Source organism: Polypterus senegalus, chromosome 13 (assembly GCF_016835505.1).
Source record: "Polypterus senegalus isolate Bchr_013 chromosome 13, ASM1683550v1, whole genome shotgun sequence".
NCBI classification, from domain to species: Eukaryota; Metazoa; Chordata; class Cladistia; order Polypteriformes; family Polypteridae; genus Polypterus; species Polypterus senegalus.
The window spans coordinates 104,177,115-104,195,253 of record NC_053166.1 but is presented as its reverse complement, the minus strand read 5'-3'; the positions used below and the strand labels follow the sequence as shown (position 1 = coordinate 104,195,253).

Below are 18,139 nucleotides of genomic sequence, written 5' to 3'. Positions count from 1 at the left end.
GAAGTGCAGTAGACAGGTGGAGAACTGTAAAGTGTATGTCGGTGATCTTTTTGCAGGTAATTTGAACATTTCTTCCACTGCTTATAAATGTTTATGTAAATCACATTAGAAACATTTTCAGAAAAATAAAGATAGAATGTCACAGACACCAAAAGCTGAAAGCAAAAGATGACTCAATGGAAATGCTTGGGAATTATTAAAAATATTTCAGATGAAATAACAACTTTCTACTGATTTGAACCACTTTTTCAAAAAGGAAAGTTTTAGGGGTCACCTCTTATAAAAAGGAAAAAAATCATATGCATTTAACAGGAAGTCTCTATGAAGAGAGTTTGTTCAAAAGAGAGTTCTAGCAAAATCAAGATTGTAATAAGCATGACAGATCTTAAAGTCAAAATGTTGCCACTGTTAAATAACTATTCCCTGTATTATTAAAACTAGAATTACCAGAGCCTACGAAAAAGCTTGTAAATCCAGCCCAACTTAAATCCATTTTCACCTCTCCCTCAGTCTCTTTTGTCCTATAAATGTGCTGATAAGCAGCAAGCAGCCTGGTATCCAATCTTCGCAAAGAAGTTTCTCAGTGCTCAGTGTTTATCTTTGAGTGAAGTGCTGGAGCTTTATAGGTTAAATTAGTACATCATAAATTTGGAATACATACATTTCATGTGTGTTCCGTGTCAACAATAATCTATGTAAAACGTAGTTAACACAGAAACGTTTTTCATGTTTTAGTAATAATTGAAAAAATGTAGACATGAAACGTATAAGGTGTGAAGCCTGAAATACAAATATGAAATAAATATTTTCACAAAAGGTACAAGTATAACAAAAAAAGTGTACTTTTATTCAAGAATTGAAGAAAAAAGAAAGCTGTTAAACTTGTATCTTTTGTGAAAGTGCTTATTTGATATTTGGACTTCAGTCTTCACACATTATACACTTCATGTCTATATTTTTTTGTTAGTACTAAAACATGGAAAAAGTTTGTCTTTTCGGTATGTGTTCAACATTTCTGTAATCCTACACTTATACAGATATTTGTGGACACGAAACACACGTGAAATGCATGTGTTCCGAATCACAATGTATTTTTTAGCCAAGATATCTGACTCACTGATAAACAAGGCTTCATTTGGGAGAGGTTTTTGCAATTTCTCCGGCAGTGGGAGGGGAATGGTATAGCAGGCTGCTTGCTGCTTGGGACAATATCATCCACTTGCAGAGTCACAGCACCATACGTCACTGCAGTTCTAGACCCGCAGTTACAGACCTGGAAGTGACGTCTCCGTCGTTTCAGGACTGACTTCGTAAAGTTACTTTTGGAAGGTTTCGGCAGGTCTCGGCAAAGCCCGGAAAGTAATGTCGGGTCAAGGACCTGTTCAGAAATTAAGTGATAAAAATGAGAAGGGATAAGCAGTACATCAAACCAAATAATACGCTTCATTGTGAAGTTCATAGGGTTTCTGCCATCACGTCGTGTCATACATCAAACAAAACAATACGGATTGTTTCTGTGAAATATTAATATTAACATTTACGTTGTGTTCGGGTCTGTGGGAACCATTTAACATGTCGTCAAAACTAAAATCATCGAGATCTGTGTTAATTGAAAATAGTTTTTTAGTTTACATTCATGAATGAAGTATACAATATAATTATAATGTTTACACCACGTTAGAGTTTAGTAAAACGTTAATAATAAAAGTGATTAAGTTTTTTAAAATGTACTATGCATGTGTGCAATATTGTTTTAAATCAATTTAGAATTAACATTTAAGCCAATCTAATATTTTTAAATATGCATGTGAAGAAAACGGCAATACATATTCTTACGGATTTCTTCACTGTGTCCATATATTTTTTTTCACAGTGGCCCTAATACGCTTCCGTATATTCTACACTGAATTATGCTATATATTAATTGCATTATATAGAACTGCTCTAGTTTTTGTCACTTATTATTATAAACGATGGGCCATCAAAAGAAAAAAAAAATACTAATAAGAACACATGCGGTGGGTTGGCACCCTGCCCAGGATTGGTTCCTGCCTTGTGCCCTGTGTTGGCTGGGATTGGCTCCAGCAGACCCCCGTGGCCCTGTATTCGGATTCAGCGGGTTAGAAAATGGATGGATGGATAATAAGAACACAATTTATTTATATAGCACCCTGCCCTGAATTCAGAAAGAACAACAGGACCAATATAACATTGGCTACAAATAATATCTTCACTAAATGAAGATAAATACAGGATATGCAAAACATTCAAATAGAATAAAAGACAATAATCCAGACTAAAATACAACATATAATACTATAAACAAATCTTGAACAAATAGCATGAATTGTGATAAAAATGCAAACCCTGAGTACCTGGACAGATAAAGGGGTAAATTGAAAGAAGGGGCAGAATGTCAGGTCAGCTGATGTCATTAATTTCAGGAGGTCATTCCACAGTCAGGGCGCGATATAGAACTGAAGGCTCTGCTGTCACCCACAGAGTGCAGGTTAGTGTGGGGCACAGAATGAGAGGACCTCAGTGGGCATGTCAATAACAGAATTTGATATCATAAGACACATGGAGCAGTGAAGATGCAGCAGGATGGCTGTGATGTGCTCGCTGTTGGTGGTTTGTGTCAGGACTCTTGCAGTTGAGTTTTGAATCAGCTGGAGCTGTGATATAACATTAGAAGTGGCACATGCCAGTAGTGACTTACAATAATCAATGCAGGATGTGATAAAAGCAGGGACATGTTACTCAGCATTCGAAAAGGAGAGGAATGAGCAAACATAAGGAATGTGACACAGGTGGAAGTAAGAATGTTTCTTAATGTGCCTTACATGGGTGAAATAAGAAAAGGAGGAATCAAAGTGACACTGAGATTCTTTGCAGTAAAAGAAGGTCTGATGAGATCATCACCAAGAATGGCCAAAGAGGAGTTTGTTTTCTTAAGTTACACTTCAGTGCCACTTTGCAGGAGTTCAGTTATGTTGCAATTTAATTTTAAAGAGTTTTGCTCTGTTCAAGTTTAAATTTTAATTTAATTTCACTGAGGTAGGTTGTGAGCAGAGAAACCTGTGATGAAGTGTCACTTTTAACACTGAAATAGATCAAAGCATCATTTGCATAAAAATGATAAACCAGTCCAAAGCTACGAATAACTTGCTCAAGGGGAAGCACAGAGATACAGAAGAGCAGAGGATGTCCTTTCATTAACAAAAGGAAGTCAGATGGAGCAATTAAGGTATGAGGGTTGCCCTGGACATGACATAAGCTTCATGGCCACAACGCCATATGCAATAACTTACTTTTACACAAACTGGGAGAGCAGCTCCTCAAGAGGAAAGTAACAATGCTTAGGACAATAAGGAAAAATAAGCCAGAGCTCACATCTCAACTGCTGGCCACACAGAATAGGCCAGTGAAGACCTTAAAGTTTGTCTTAACAAATGACACATCCTTGGTGCCCAATGTGACCTGCACAGGGATAGGAGATTCCATGGCCAGAAATGATAATGGATTATAATACTACAAAAACAGAGTGGAGAATTTAGACAAAACATTACACTGGATGCTGGCCACAGGCAATTTTTTTCAACATACTGAACATCTCAGAAAAAAATACTTTTGACATCTCGAAAACCTTGAACTGAAACTTGAACAGGAAGAAAGAGAGGAGCAGGGTAAACCATTGGTGACACCTCACATGCTACTGGGACGACATGTGCCAAAGCAGCATGTACAGCCATTGTGTAGATTCAACAGTCCAATCCACAGGGGAACCAATGATGGCACCCGTAGTGTGTATGCATAATTAGTGCGTTTGTGTGTCTCACTGTGTCATTTTAGCCTGCTGAACGGTATAGTTATTACAGTATTGTGTAGAAAATGAAAATATTCAGTTCTGCTTGATAAACAAATAGAATGTGATCTGAGGATAAAGAGTAAACAGGTTATTTACATTGCTTCTTAAAATAAAGTGAGCATCTGATTTAAAAAAAAGTCCCTCAATAATACATATGTAGCAAAAATGTAATCATAAGTTGAGATTCAACACAATTATATTTCATGCTTCTCAAAGAGAAATTAAAATACAATATTTGTAAACTACTGCATTTGTGAAGGACTGAAGTGTGGGGCTATCTAAAACTATCATTGAGTGCATTTCAGTAATTTGTGTAGTGACTTATAAAACCACAATATTACATTAAAATATACTGCTCAAAAAAGTTAAAGGAACCCTTTTTAATCTGAATATGGCACTATTAAATGTTAGAGCTTTAACTAACAAGACATTTTTTATAAACGATCTTATTAGTGATAGAAAGATTGATTTTATTGCACTAAATGAAACATGGCTTAACTCAAATGGCGCGGCTGTTTTAATCGAATCTGCACCTCCGGATTACAGTTTTACTCGTGCAGACCGCCAGGGTAAAAGGGGGGCGGACTGGCAAACATTTACTCGAGCCAGTTAAAATGTAAATATGTTAGTTTTGGTAAATTTAAGTCCTTTGAGTATCTCGCCGTTGTTATTCATGGTGATTCTCACATTCTAGTATTATCCGTGTATAGACCTCCTAAATATAACGCGTCTTTCCTTGAGGAATTCTCTGACTTAATGTCAATTTTAGTTACTTAACTATGACGACTCTTAATAGTCGGCGACTTTAACTTTCATGTCGACAATCAGTGTGACCAAAAGGTAAAGGAATTCATGAACCTCCTGGACTCTTTTGATTTGAGGCAGCTCGTTAATCAGCCTACACATAAAGCAGGTCATACGTTAGACTTAGTGATTGCTAAAGGACTTAAAAGTTGATTTAAAGCATATGATTGATATTAGTCTATCAGACCATTTCCTTCTACTATTTAATACTGAAATAAAGATAGAAAACACTCATGAGAAGCATTTTGTTAAAAAACGCTTCTTTGACTCATCAGCAGCTTTAAAGCTTACAACTATTCTAAGCAATCAGTCCGTTTATAATGCCAACTATAATAGTGAGGATAATGTAAATAGTAAAGTGGAAAACTTTAATTCTAAAGTAAGAACTGCTGTTGACATAGTTGCACCTGAAAAGACAGTTAAAAAATCTTCTAGTATTGTTATTCCATGGAAGACCCAAAGAGTGTCTAATTTAAAAAGAACATGTCATAGAGCTGAGCGTAAATGGAGGAAAACTAATCTAACTATCCATTATGAGATATTGAAGGTTAAAATAACAGAATACAATAACACTGTCCGTCTTGAGAGGTGCTGCTATTTCTCTAATATTATAAATAACAATGCTAGTAATCCTAGAGTCTTATTTTCTACAATTGATCGTCTGTTAAACCCAGGTAACACAAAGGAATGCCCCCAGAATACTTCCAGTGAAACCTGTGAGAACATTGCTGTATTTTTCAATCAAAAAATTAATGATATTAGAGATAACATAGTATATCTCCCCAACACTGCAGAACCTCCAAAGCCCCGGTACTCCATTAAAAACAAATTAAGTACTTTCACCAGGATAGATTTACCTGAATTACATAGTATAATCTCTCAACTGAAACCCTCCACCTGCGTCCTTGACCCAATACCAACCAGGTTTTTCAAAGAAATATCAGACGTGCTAATTGACAATATTCTGGACATAGTTAATTCGTCATTAGATACCGGGGTCTTTCCAGACTGTCTTAATCTGAGTTTTATTCTCTTCTATTGATCATTTGCTAAATCCAAGTCACTCAATGAAATGCCTCTGAAAAACTTTAAGTGAAACTTGTGAGGCTTTTGCTATATTTTTTAATCACAAAATCAATGATATTAGAAAATAATATAGTACATCCCCACCCTCACCCCCAATACTGATCCTGTTAAACCCCAGCATTCTATTTTAAGCAAATTAAATTCTTTCACCAGGATAGATTTAAATAATTTACATAAAAATAATTTATCAACTGAGACCCTCCACCTACGTCCTTGACCCAATACCAACAAGTTACCAAAGAAGTGTCTGATGTGCTAACTGAGAGTTTTCTTGACATGTTGTTAAACCCCTGCTCAAGAAAAATAATCTTGACCCCTCTGCCTTTGAAAATGTTAGACCCATCTCTAACCTGCCCTTCTTAAGTAAAATTCTAGAGAAGGCAGTCATTTTGCAATTAAATGACCACCTCAATAAACATGCTATTCTTGACAAATTTCAGTCAGGTTTTAGAACAAATCATAGTACAGATACTGCACTCATTAAAGTAGTAAATGACTTGCAGTAAATGCAGACAGAGGCCATTTATCTGTTCTCATCCTCTTAGATCTGAGTGCTGCATTTGACACCATTGATCACAATAATCTTAGAAATTGCCTTAGTCAATGTGTGGGCAGTGGCACTGGCAGTGTCTTAAATTGGTTTGAATCCTACCTGGCAGGTAGAAAATTCTTTGTTAGTTGTGGTAATCAAATCTCAAAGACACATGATATTCTATATGGTGTTCCACAAGGCTCTATCCTGGGTCTGCTGCTTTTCTCAATCTATATGCTTCTGTTAGGTCAGATTATCTCAGGTTACAACGTGAGCTACCACAGCTATGCTGATGACACACAGCTGTACTTATCAATAGCACCTGATGACTCCGACTCTTTCGATACACTAACACAATGTCTTACTGGTATTTCTGAATGGATGAATAGTAATTTTCTCAAACTAAATAAAGAGAAAACTGAAATTTTAGTAATTGGCAATAATGGATTCAATGAGGTTATCAGAAATAAACTTGATGCACTAGGATTAAAAGTTAAGACGGAAGTAAAAAATTTAGGGGTAACTGTTGACTGTAATCTGAATTTTAAATCGCATATTCATCAGACCACTAGGACAGCATTTTTTCACTTAAGAAACATAGCAAAAGTTAGACCTCTTATATCATTGAAAGATGCTGAGAAATTAATTCACGCTTTTGTTTTCAGTAGACTAGATTACTGTAACGCACTCCTCTCAGGACTAACCAAAAAAGACAGAAATCACTTGCAACGAGTGCAGAATGCAGATGCTAGAATCCTAACTGGGAAAAGAAAATCCGAACACATTTCTCCAGTTTTGATGTCACTACACTGGTTACCTGTGTCATTCAGGATTGACTTTAAAATACTGCTTATGGTTTATAAAGCCTTAAATAATCTCGCTCCATCTTATATTTCGGAATGCCTGACATGTTATACAGTAATCCCTCGCTATATCGCTTTGACTTTCGGTTTCGCTCTATCGCGGATTTTATATGAAAGCATAACTAAATATATAACGCGGATTTTACGCTGCTTCGCGGGTTCTGCGGACAATGTGTCTTTTTACTTCCTGTACATGCTTCCTCAGTTGGTTTGCCCAGTTGATTTCATACAAGGGACGCTATTGGCGGATGACTGAGAAGCTAACCAATCAGAGCACGCAGTTAAGTTCTCCTGACTGAGAAGCTAACCAATCGGAGCACGCAGTTAAGTTCCTGCTTGCTGAATGCAGTGTTAACCAGGAAGTCTCGTCTCGCTCATTCAGCATCAACGTGTTTCGCTGTGTAAAGAGTTGTGCTCTTTTGTGTTTATCTTTGTGCATAGTCAAGCCCTTTATTATGGCTCCAAAACGATCTGCTACTGCTTCAAGCCCAAGCGCAAACGGAAGATGTTAACGATTGCCGAAAAGGTAAACGTTTTGGATTTGTTGAAGGCTACGATTCTTTTTATTTAAAAAGTAGGAAAGGAATATAAGATCTACGGCCACAGTGTCCTTTTAACCAGGGTGCAAAACAAGTTGTAAGTGGATGTAATAAGGCAGCAGTAGTCTGGATGGAATCTGCTTTTGGGATTTGGATTGAAGACTGCCATAAGAAGAACAACGGCAGTGCTACACAATCGCCTGAAGTGGCTCCTTTAAGGGATGTAACGCTCTCCTTTGTTGTGCAGTAAAATAAAACTCATTGTTATCGGACAAGTTATCGTGTCATTGTTGGTGAGTAACCATAATTAATTTTCTACTTACAGTACTTAGTACATGTACGTACGTTTAGTGTCACTGTACACACATTTACTGTATACTATTTTTCTTGCATTGTACGTATTTATTGCTGGTGGCATGTCTATCATAATGGCTGTAACGTGATATCGGAGACACTCAATATCTTTAAAATAATATTTAGGTTTTACTGTATATAAACAGTGTGTTTATATACATAATTTCAATGAATCTTACCTAATATCTAAGAGAATACAAAGGGATTATGCTGTATAACTCTGCGGGGAATATTTATAAACAGTGTGGGAGAGTTTATAAGGGCTTAAAATATATAAAATAACCATAGAAACATATGGTTTCTACTTTGCGGATTTTCACCTATCGCGGGGGGGTCTGGAACCCAACCCCCGCGATCGAGGAGGGATTACTGTATTCCAAATCGTAACCTTAGATCTTCAAATGAGTGTCTCCTTATAATTCCAAAAGCTAAACTTAAAAGAAGTGGTGAGGCGGCCTTCTGCTGTTATGCACCTAAAATCTGGAATAGCCTGCCAATAGGAATTCACCAGGCAAATAGAGTGGAGCACTTTAAAACACTGCTGAAAACACATTACTTTAACATGGCTTTCTCCTAACTTCATTTTAACTTAATACTGATACTCTGTATGTTCAATTCATCATAATAACTATTCATAGTGGCTCTAAAATCCGTACTGACCCCAACTCTCTCTTCTGTTTCTTTTTCCGATTTCTTTGTGGTGGCGGCCTGCGCCACCACCACCTACTCAAAGCATCATGATGCACTAACATTGATGGACTGAAAGCCAGAAGTCTACGTGACCATCATCATCAGGTCCTTCCATGAAAACCCTAAATACAAAGAGGACTGTTTGACTTATGTTAGGTAGATTGCCCAGAGGGGACTGGGAGGTCTCGTGGTCTGGAACCCCTACAGATTTTATTTTTTTTCTCCAGCCTTTGGAGTTTTTTTGTTTTTCTGTCCACCCTGGCCATCGGACCTTACTTATTCTATGTTAATTAATGTTGACTTATGTTTATTTTTTATTGTGTCTTCTATTTTTCTATTCATTTTGTAAAGCACTTTGAGCTACTTTTTTTTGTATGAATATGTGCTATATAAATAAATGTTGATTGATTGATTGATTGATTGAGTATAGCATCAAGTCAGTGAAACTTGCGAGCTATTGATCTGGTCAGTGAAGTAGCAGAGGGGCTTGTTAATCAGTTTCAACTGCTTTGGTACACTAGAGGGGCAACAGTGAGAACACACCCAAAACAGGAATGAATGGTTTAACAGGGAGGGCACTGACATTTTTCCCTCCTCATCTGTTTTGTCACTCGTTTTGCATTTGGCTACAGTCAGTGTCACTACTGGTAGCCATACCTGGACCCTACAGAGCTGGCACAGTCAGTCCAACTTCTCCAGGATGGCAGACACATCAATATGTGAAATGCCAGAAGGTTTGCTGTGTCTCCCAGCACAGTCTCAAGGGCACTGAGGAGATTCCAGGAGAGAGGCAGTTATTCTAGGAGAACTGGACAGGGCCCCTCGTAGAAGGTTCTTAACCCATCAGCAGGACTGAAGGAACAGGATGGGCAATGCCAAAGCATACAAAATGATCTCCAGCAGGCAGGCCACTGATATGAATGTCTCTGAGCAAACAATCAGAAACAGACTTCATGAGAGTGGCCTGAGGGCCCGATATCCTCTTGTGGGCACCGTGGAGCTCAACTGGCATTTGCCATAGAATACCAGGATTGGCAGGTCCACCACTGGTGCCCTGTGCTTTTCACAGATGAGAGCAGGTTCATCCTGAGCACATGTGACAGACGTGAAAGGGTCTGGAGAAGCCACTGAGAACATTATGTTGCCTGTAACATCATTCAGCATGACCGGTTTGGTGGTGGGTCAGTGATGGTCAGACTTGGGAGGCATATCCATGGAGGGACGCACAGACCTCTACAGGCTAAACAATGGCACCTTGACTGCCATTACGTATCGGAATGAAATCCTTGGACCCATTGTCAGACTATGTAGCTTATGTCATGTCCAGGGCAACTTTTTATAATTTTATAATAATATTATCTTATATCACAGCTCCAGCTGATTCAAAACTCAACTGTAAGAGTCCTGACACAGACTGGCAACAGCGAGCACATCACAACCATCCTGCTGCACCTTCACTGCTCCCTGTGTCTTACAAGATTGAATATTAAAATCTGTTCTTGACCTGCCCACTAAGGTCCTCTCATTCTGTGCCTCCACTAACCTGCACTCTGTGGGTGACAGCAGAGCCTTCAGCTCTATATAGCGCCCTGACTGTGGACTGACCACCCTAAATTAATGACATCAGCTGACTCCATTTATTTGCTTTTAACTCATTTGTTTAGAAAGACATTAAACAGACCTGACATTCTGCCCCTTCTTTCAGTTTACCCCGTTTATCTGTCCAGGTACTCGGGGTTTGGATTTTTATCACAATTTATGCTATTTGTTCAAGATTTTTATGTTGTATTTTAGTCTAAATTATTGTCTTTTTCTATTTGAATGTTTTGTATATCCTGTATTTATCTTTATTTGTGAGATAATATTTGTAGCCAATGTTATAACGGTCCTGTTGTTCTTTCTGAATTTTGGGCATAGGAAGGATGCTATATAAATAAATTGTGTTCTTATTAGTATTTTTTTTTTCTTTTGATGGCCCATCGTTTATAATAATCAGTGACAAAAACTAGAGAAGTTCTATATAATGCAATTAATATATAGCATAATTCTGTGTAGAATTATTCAAAAATATTAGATTGGCTTAAATGTTTATTCTAAATTGGTTTAGTACAATATTGCACACATACTGTACCTAGTAAATTTTAAAAAGACGTAATCACTTTTATTATAAACATTTTACTAAACTCTAATGTGGTGTAAACATTGTAATTATATTGCATATTTCGTTTCATGAATGTAAACGAAAAACTATTTTCACTTAACACAGATCTTGATGATTTTAGTTTTGCCAACATGTTAAATGATTCCCACAGACCCGAACACAACGTAAATGTTAATATTTCACAGGAACGATCCGTATTGTTTAGTTTGATGTATGACAGGACGTGATGGCAGAAACCCTCTGAACTTCACAATGATGCGTATTATTTGATCTGACTTTTTTTTCTTCTCGTTTTTATCGCTTAATTTCTGAATGGGTCCTTGACCCGACTTTGCTTTCCGGGCTTTGCCGAGACCTGCCGAAACCTTTTAAAAGTAAGCTTACGAAGTCAGTCCTGAAACGACAAAGACGTCACTTCCGGGTCTGTAACTGCGGGTCTACAACTGCGGTGACGTATGGTGCTGTGGCTCTGCAAGTGGATGCTTCTCGCTAGGGATTATCGACACATTTACAAGACAAAAGTCGATGAATGGAGACATGCGAGTGGATTTAAGGTGTGCTGGATTTATGAGTTTTCTCGTAAGCTTGGTAATTCTAGTGTTAATGGACATCTAAAAATATGTAGTGAAAACTATGGGGACAGAATGCATGTGCTTGTATAGCAACATTACCAGCATGAATCATTATAGAGCTACCACTCAATTTATACAATCAAAACACAGCAAATTAAAAAAATGAGAACCTTTGGTTTGGTGTTGACTTTCTTCTCTTCGTCTCTCCAGTTCTTTCCTGTCATAATTCAGTCTCTTTAAACACATGATTCCATAATGAAGACTAACTCTGGAAAAAGGAGAAAAAAATGATAATACTGATTTACTAAAACTGAGCATGGCACCTTATTTAGCTTTCATTGTAACATATGTCTTCACAAGTGTGGTCAGGCAGGAGAATGACTGAGTAAAAAACTAACAAACATTAGGTGTCAACCTAACTGTTCCTTTTAATCAGCAGTGGTCTCAAAAGCCAAACAAGCACACAATGGCATGGGACATTAACAAATAAAACAAACAACAAAACATAGCCTTTCGAAGATGGGTTAGTCTTGCTCTTTTTGCACTGAGGTGAGCCCAGGCTTTATAAGGGTTTGACTGGAAGGGGAAGAATTAGTTGCCCTCATTGGGCATCTTCTCAGAACTAGAGAGGAAAAGGGAGATGATACAGTTAGCGACATTGCCTCCTTTCATTCCTGTGTGGTATTACATACCTCAGATCCTCTGGCACAAGTGCATGACACATTCTTTTTTATTAATTTGCTTTATGAAAAATATATGTTTATTCATTCAAGCAGTGGAATACATAACAATCTGCTTGACATATTCCACTTTGCTAGCAAACAGCAAACAATTTTGTCATATTATTCTCTGCAAATCATTTCTTCAGGAAAGTGAACTCTCCATGCAATGGGACATATCCAGCAAAAGGAAATAGTGTTATCAATACAACTTTGTCACATGATCACTCCAGATTGCAGGTGGCTAATCTCAGATTTATTACACTTGACTAACTAGTTTCTGAATGTACACCATTAGAATTGTCACGCAGGGGATAGTGACATCTGTCTGGTCTTAGTTTTCAGAGTTTAACATTCCATAGGAATGTTCAATTTCCAAAGGTATATGTCCTCAAAATTTAAAGGAAGTTAGATATTTTGTTTTCCATCTCTTCAATCCTTTCTGGCTTTTAGGTAGTTCATTGATTTTAATTATTGTTTTAATTTGAATTCTATGTTGAATTATTTTATTCTGAGATGTAGTCTTTTGACTATTTAAAAACAAAAATAATTGAATGTTGATAAACAGACATATTTTATGGCATTGATTGTAATAGAATAAAATCATAAAATCTGATAGTTAAGGAGAAGTGGTGTGTGTTCAGAAGTGCAATTCAGCATTGCGTATTAAAAAAAATTAAGACAGATGAAAACATTTTGTATTTACCAGAACTATTTACGTTGAAATCTGTTTACTGATTAGAATACTTAATTGAAAGTGCCAAGTGTATAAAATTGTTGTTTATTGAAAAGCAATAATAGCCCCGAGTCTGAAAGAACATGTGAGAATCAAATTGAAGGAGTCAGCTCTCACCGATGAAAACTATCCACCATCTTCAGCTGGCCTCGCAGCTCCTTTTTGGTCAAGTGATCTAGCATACGAGCATCCACCAGAGACTCCATGAAGTAGCTACGATACTGGGGCAGGCCCAGACTTGGCAACCAGTCATTTCCAACCCACTCATGGTTCATGTCACCGTAGGCTAGGATCTGAGAAAGGAAAAGAGCAGGGCCAAGGATAAGTGATGTTTAGAGATTTTAGAAACATAAAAATCAGAATTACTAAAGAAGAAAAGTGGAAACAGACTGAACTCAGTTACAACATTAACCTTTTTTTTCATATATAACTCCCCTCGGTTGGACATGGCAGAAAAGCATGCATTGGCTCCTACTGTATATTATCCACAAATCCTTAAATTCTTTAGAAAGCAGATATTAAGAGGGCAAGTTTATTACTATTTGTAGGTTAGCAAGTGCCACTCATAGACTTCAGGACTAAATTGATGTTGCTTTCTTTTGCTCATTATTCTGTATCCTAGAAACCAACAACCTTATTGCAACTTTAAAATATATCTCATTAAGTATAATATTAAGATCAAGTACATAACATATAGGTATGTGCTCTGTTACAATGTATTGATCCATTTTATTTTGTTAGATTTTTCAGCTCTTTTAAGTGTTTTATATGATTTGTACATGCTAGTCAGATGTTCATGTGACTTATTTTTAAACTGTCTGCTGAGGATATTTTGCACTAAAAGGGTGCTTTCCTGACAATATTTTGACAGGAGAAGGCATTCAATGCCACAGAAATCATTAACTAAACATAATGAATTACATTGGCTGATGGAGTGCAACTCATCATGTTTCTGTGCAAAGGCATGGTGTGGGCACCAGTTCAACAGGTTGAGGTAAGGGTATCTGTGAAAGAGTTCAGGAGGATTCCCCCAGTGGCAAAAGTCCACAATGATCTTCTAGCTGACAAGCCACAGAAAATAGAGACAACTTAACCATTAAGAAAGAGGTCAAGGAGTACTGTAAGGAGGCTAGTAATCCTATGTCCAAACTGCTGAAGGTGCAGCAATTGGTTTTCAATGTAGAGGAGTGGAACCACATAGTCCCTTCAAGAAAATGAGGTGCCGGATGGCAGTGGATTCTTGAGTCTTTGAGTGTTATAACTGACTTAGGGTTGCAGAGATACTAGTGGCCACTAAAGAGATTTGCTAATTAGTTTCTCTGCAGCCAAAGTTGAGGCAGCACTTAACCTAGGAGTAATTATGAGGCCTGACTGCAAGTAAATTTGAAAGGGGATTTAAAGCCACTTCATGACAGATAAATATTGAGTCTAGAGTCAAAAAACGATGCTCAAAGTTGGTATAAAAATTGGCTAAGCTCATGAGGGAGAGACAGGGATAGAGAGAAGATCAGAAAGGGGAGTAATTACTAGTAGTGGATGAATGGATAAGCCACCTTATTACAGCAATTGGTTTACAAGCCCATATGTATGATTTAATAGGTAACTAAAGGCCCAATTGTTATATCTATGATTTCCATGCATTATTCTGTATGTGGAGAGATGCCATGAGGGTGCCCCTATTGTTACCATTCTTAATCAAACTAAATCTTGGAGAACAATAAACTTTTTTTCAGTTAATTCCAGATTTGAGTTACTAAGTGAACAATTAAGGCTTTGGAATATTAAATTGTTTTAAATGTCTTACCTGGTCCCAGCTAATCTCTTTCATCTCCTTGTGTTTGTGAAGGGGTTTCAGGGAACAGGAGTATACAATTAGTTGGTTAGATGTTACAAAGGAGGAGGAAAGAGAGAGGGGTTGGGGGAGATGGGGGAGAGGTAAGAAGGTGATGTTAATGTTGTAAATTAGTAAACAAAAAAAGTTGCCTTAAAACATCAAAGCCTCTACACTAAGACAACATAAAATCAGTGATTGAGAAACAATTAGTTCTAAAGCTTCAATTAGGAAAAATACCCAGCACCAGTTAAGCATGCATTAGGCAATTAACATATGTACAGAAAGAAAGAAAGAAAGAAAGAAAGAAATGTTTTTTCTTGAAGTACAGCTCATGATCTTGATTTGTAAGTCACTTTGGGTAAAGGCATTGCCTAAAAGTAGTTTTTTAAATTCCTGTTGGATGGTGGAGTGCCTCTAATGATGGATGACTGGACGACTGTGTTTTATAATTTTATGTTAAGCTCTATTAAGATCTATTGTGAATATACAGTACATTGTATTACAAGGAAAAGAATTAAATGATATATCCCACTAATACAAAAACATTCAGTGGTTATACAGAACATGGTATGTATGCTTTTTTTGTAGCCAAATTTTTAATAACTGTAAATTGCATCCCCCTGTATTATAATTAAAAGTTATTGTTATGAATTGGTGATGTGTGGGCCACAGACTTGCATAAGAGAGAAAATTAGTCCAAGTTCCAAGAAAAAAAATTAGCTTTATTGTTGTCATGGCAGGAATAATTTCAATGCATTTATACAAACTGGAGCTGTCACTCAAACACGCATGCAAGCAGGAGCAATGATGTTGTCCTGCATTCGTTCCCAGATTTCAGATAAAAAAAACAGATAGCCTTCCTGCACAAGAGAGGAGGCAGAAAGTGAGCGCACGACCAGGTCAGTAGTAAGTTTTAAATGTTCCTGCATCAATCAGCAGGAGACAGACACATAATGCTGGAAGTGTGCAAACCAGTTAATCCCTGTGTTACACAACGCAATTGGGAGGTTGTTGGGGTCTCAAAAATGTCACATCTCAACCTCAGCTTTGTTCACACTGGTGTGAACGAAGCAACAGTCCAAGCCAGGCTCAGCCAGATGCAAGAGGACATCAGTTGGTGTTGACAAGTGCCATACTGGGATGATGGCAAACATAAAAATCAAATAGTGAGCCTTCTACCTCTAGAGCCACTGGAACTGTGCATGGTCAGTCACCAGGGTAAAATGCCTACCCCACAAGTAGTAGCAGGGTGCCTCCAATGCCCACTTGATAGCCAACACGTTCTTTCTCAATGGTTGAGTAACTACGCTCCATGGGAAGCAACTTCCTGCTCAGAAACCTAGTGCGATGATGTTTTCTGATTGGTACTATTCAAGTCATACAATGATTTCTTCAAAAGGTCACATATATTTATCTCTCTTTTTTTCCCTGTGCTGTGCTGACAGCATGCACCAGAAGGCGTGAGCTTATTCAGTGCAAGCAGGTGCACGTGAGTGACCGGTTGCTTGTGCTATAACAAGCTTGACCTAGCGGCAATCAATGCACATGTACTGTGCAAGGCATGTAAAGGGTCCACTGAGAAAAGAAGAGCGTTCATGGCTCACCTTGCAGAGGAATATTCCTCTGCATGTCCTGGAGTCCTGTCCAGACTGGGCAAGATCGGGGAAAAAAAAACGTGGTCACTGATTACAAGCACAAGAAGGAATACGAATGAATATGAATAATATGAATAATTTTGCATCAGTACCACAATGTTTTCCTAATGTACTATACAGGTCATAAAATGAAAAATTGCAAATGCCATATATACCTATGCCTCTGGTTTTTTGTCAGTGTGGCTTTGACATCATGGACCATAAGGCGCATACTAATTCAGAGTAAGCAGGAACACTCAATAAAATTGAGTAAAAAAAAATCAAGTGACAGTGAGATACGAATAAGGCAGATTCACCAGCATTTGTGGGACAGATTTAATCCATCCAGATCAGAGAATTTCTAGTTTGATTGTCTCAAAACACCACTCACATCTACAGTTATTTCCAGTTTCAGATAAAAAGTAACAATGTCAGATCCCTGGGGGGCGGTAGTATGTATCTTGATCGTGACTGAGAGAATAAAAGTGAAAACAAAAATGTTAACTTTTACAAGTACTATACATTTACAGTGGCTGTTACAGACGCAAATCAAATGTATGTGTTTATTGTATAATATTAAAAATAAGAGCAGTTCACTACTCAAAATGGTAAATATACAAGGCAGTCAGGGTTCAACTGGGGGACTCTTGATTACAAGTCAGCAGTTCTTACCGATGCACCACGGAAGCTGTTGCACCATCCTTGAACCTTTTGTGAAAGTGTTTCTTTGATCTTTGTACTTCATTATATAGTTTATGTCTACATTTCGGCATTTATTACTAAAATATGCAAAACATTTCTGTTTTAATAAAGTGTTTACACAGATTATTGTAGAAACTGAACACACATAAATGCAGGTTTTCCAAATAATAATCTATTATTTTCATTGTAAAACCCCAGCACTTCACTCCCAGATAATGAAGGCTGGAACAGGGAGAACTTTGTGGCCGTTCTGAAACGGTAGGGGGATGGAATAGTAGGCTGCTTGCTGCTTGTCTTGATCGGCACATTTACAAGACAAAAGACGCTGACTGAGAAGTGCGAAGGGATTTAAGATGGGCTGGATTTATGAGTTTTTTTGTAGTCTTTGGTAATTCTATCCATCCATCCATCCATCCATCCATCCATCCATCCTCTTCCGCTTATCCAAGGTCGGGTCGCGGGGGTAGCAGCTTAAGTAGAGAAGCCCAGACTTCCCTCTCCCCGGCCACTTCTTCCAGCTCTTCCGGGAGAATCCCAAGCGTTCCCAGGCCAGCCGGAGACATAGTCCCTCCAGCGTGTCCTGGGTCTTCCCGGGCCTCCTCCCGGTTGGCGTGCCGAACACCTCACCAGGGAGGCGTCCAGGAGGCATCCTGATCAGATGCCCGAGCCACCTCATCTGACTCCTTTCGATGCGGAGGAGCAGTGGCTCTACTCTGAGCCCCTCCCGGATGACTGAGCTCCTCACCCTATCCTTAAGGGAAAGCCCAGACACCCTGCGAAGGAAACTCATTTCAGCCGCTTGTATTCGCGATCTCGTTCTTTCGGTCACTACCCATAGCTCATGACCATAGGTGAGGGTAGGAACGTAGATCGACTGTAAATTGAGAGCTTTGCCTTACGGCTCAGCTCTTTTTTCACCACGACAGACCGATGCAGAGCCCGCATCACTGCGGATGCCGCACCGATCCGCCTGTCAATCTCACGATCCATTCTTCCCTTACTCGTGAACAAGACCCCGAGATACTTAAACTCCTCCACTTGGGGC

At 38.2% G+C, this 18,139-nt stretch overlaps 1 protein-coding gene across 3 annotated transcripts in view; it reads right to left on the bottom strand.

The window, feature by feature from the left end:
- ppfia3 (PTPRF interacting protein alpha 3) overlaps positions 1–18,139 on the bottom strand; it is a 403,490-nt gene that overhangs the window by 96,639 nt on the left and 288,712 nt on the right. For 2 of the 3 annotated variants that reach the window (XM_039776518.1, XM_039776519.1), the window contains exons 24-26: positions 14,729–14,755; positions 13,042–13,217; positions 11,640–11,737 (exon numbers count right to left, since the gene is read on the bottom strand). In XM_039776518.1, coding sequence (XP_039632452.1) covers positions 11,640–11,737; positions 13,042–13,217; positions 14,729–14,755 — 301 coding nt within the window. The remainder of the gene's footprint in view (positions 1–11,639; positions 11,738–13,041; positions 13,218–14,728; positions 14,756–18,139) is intronic. The other variant, XM_039776521.1, reaches the window with a different exon arrangement.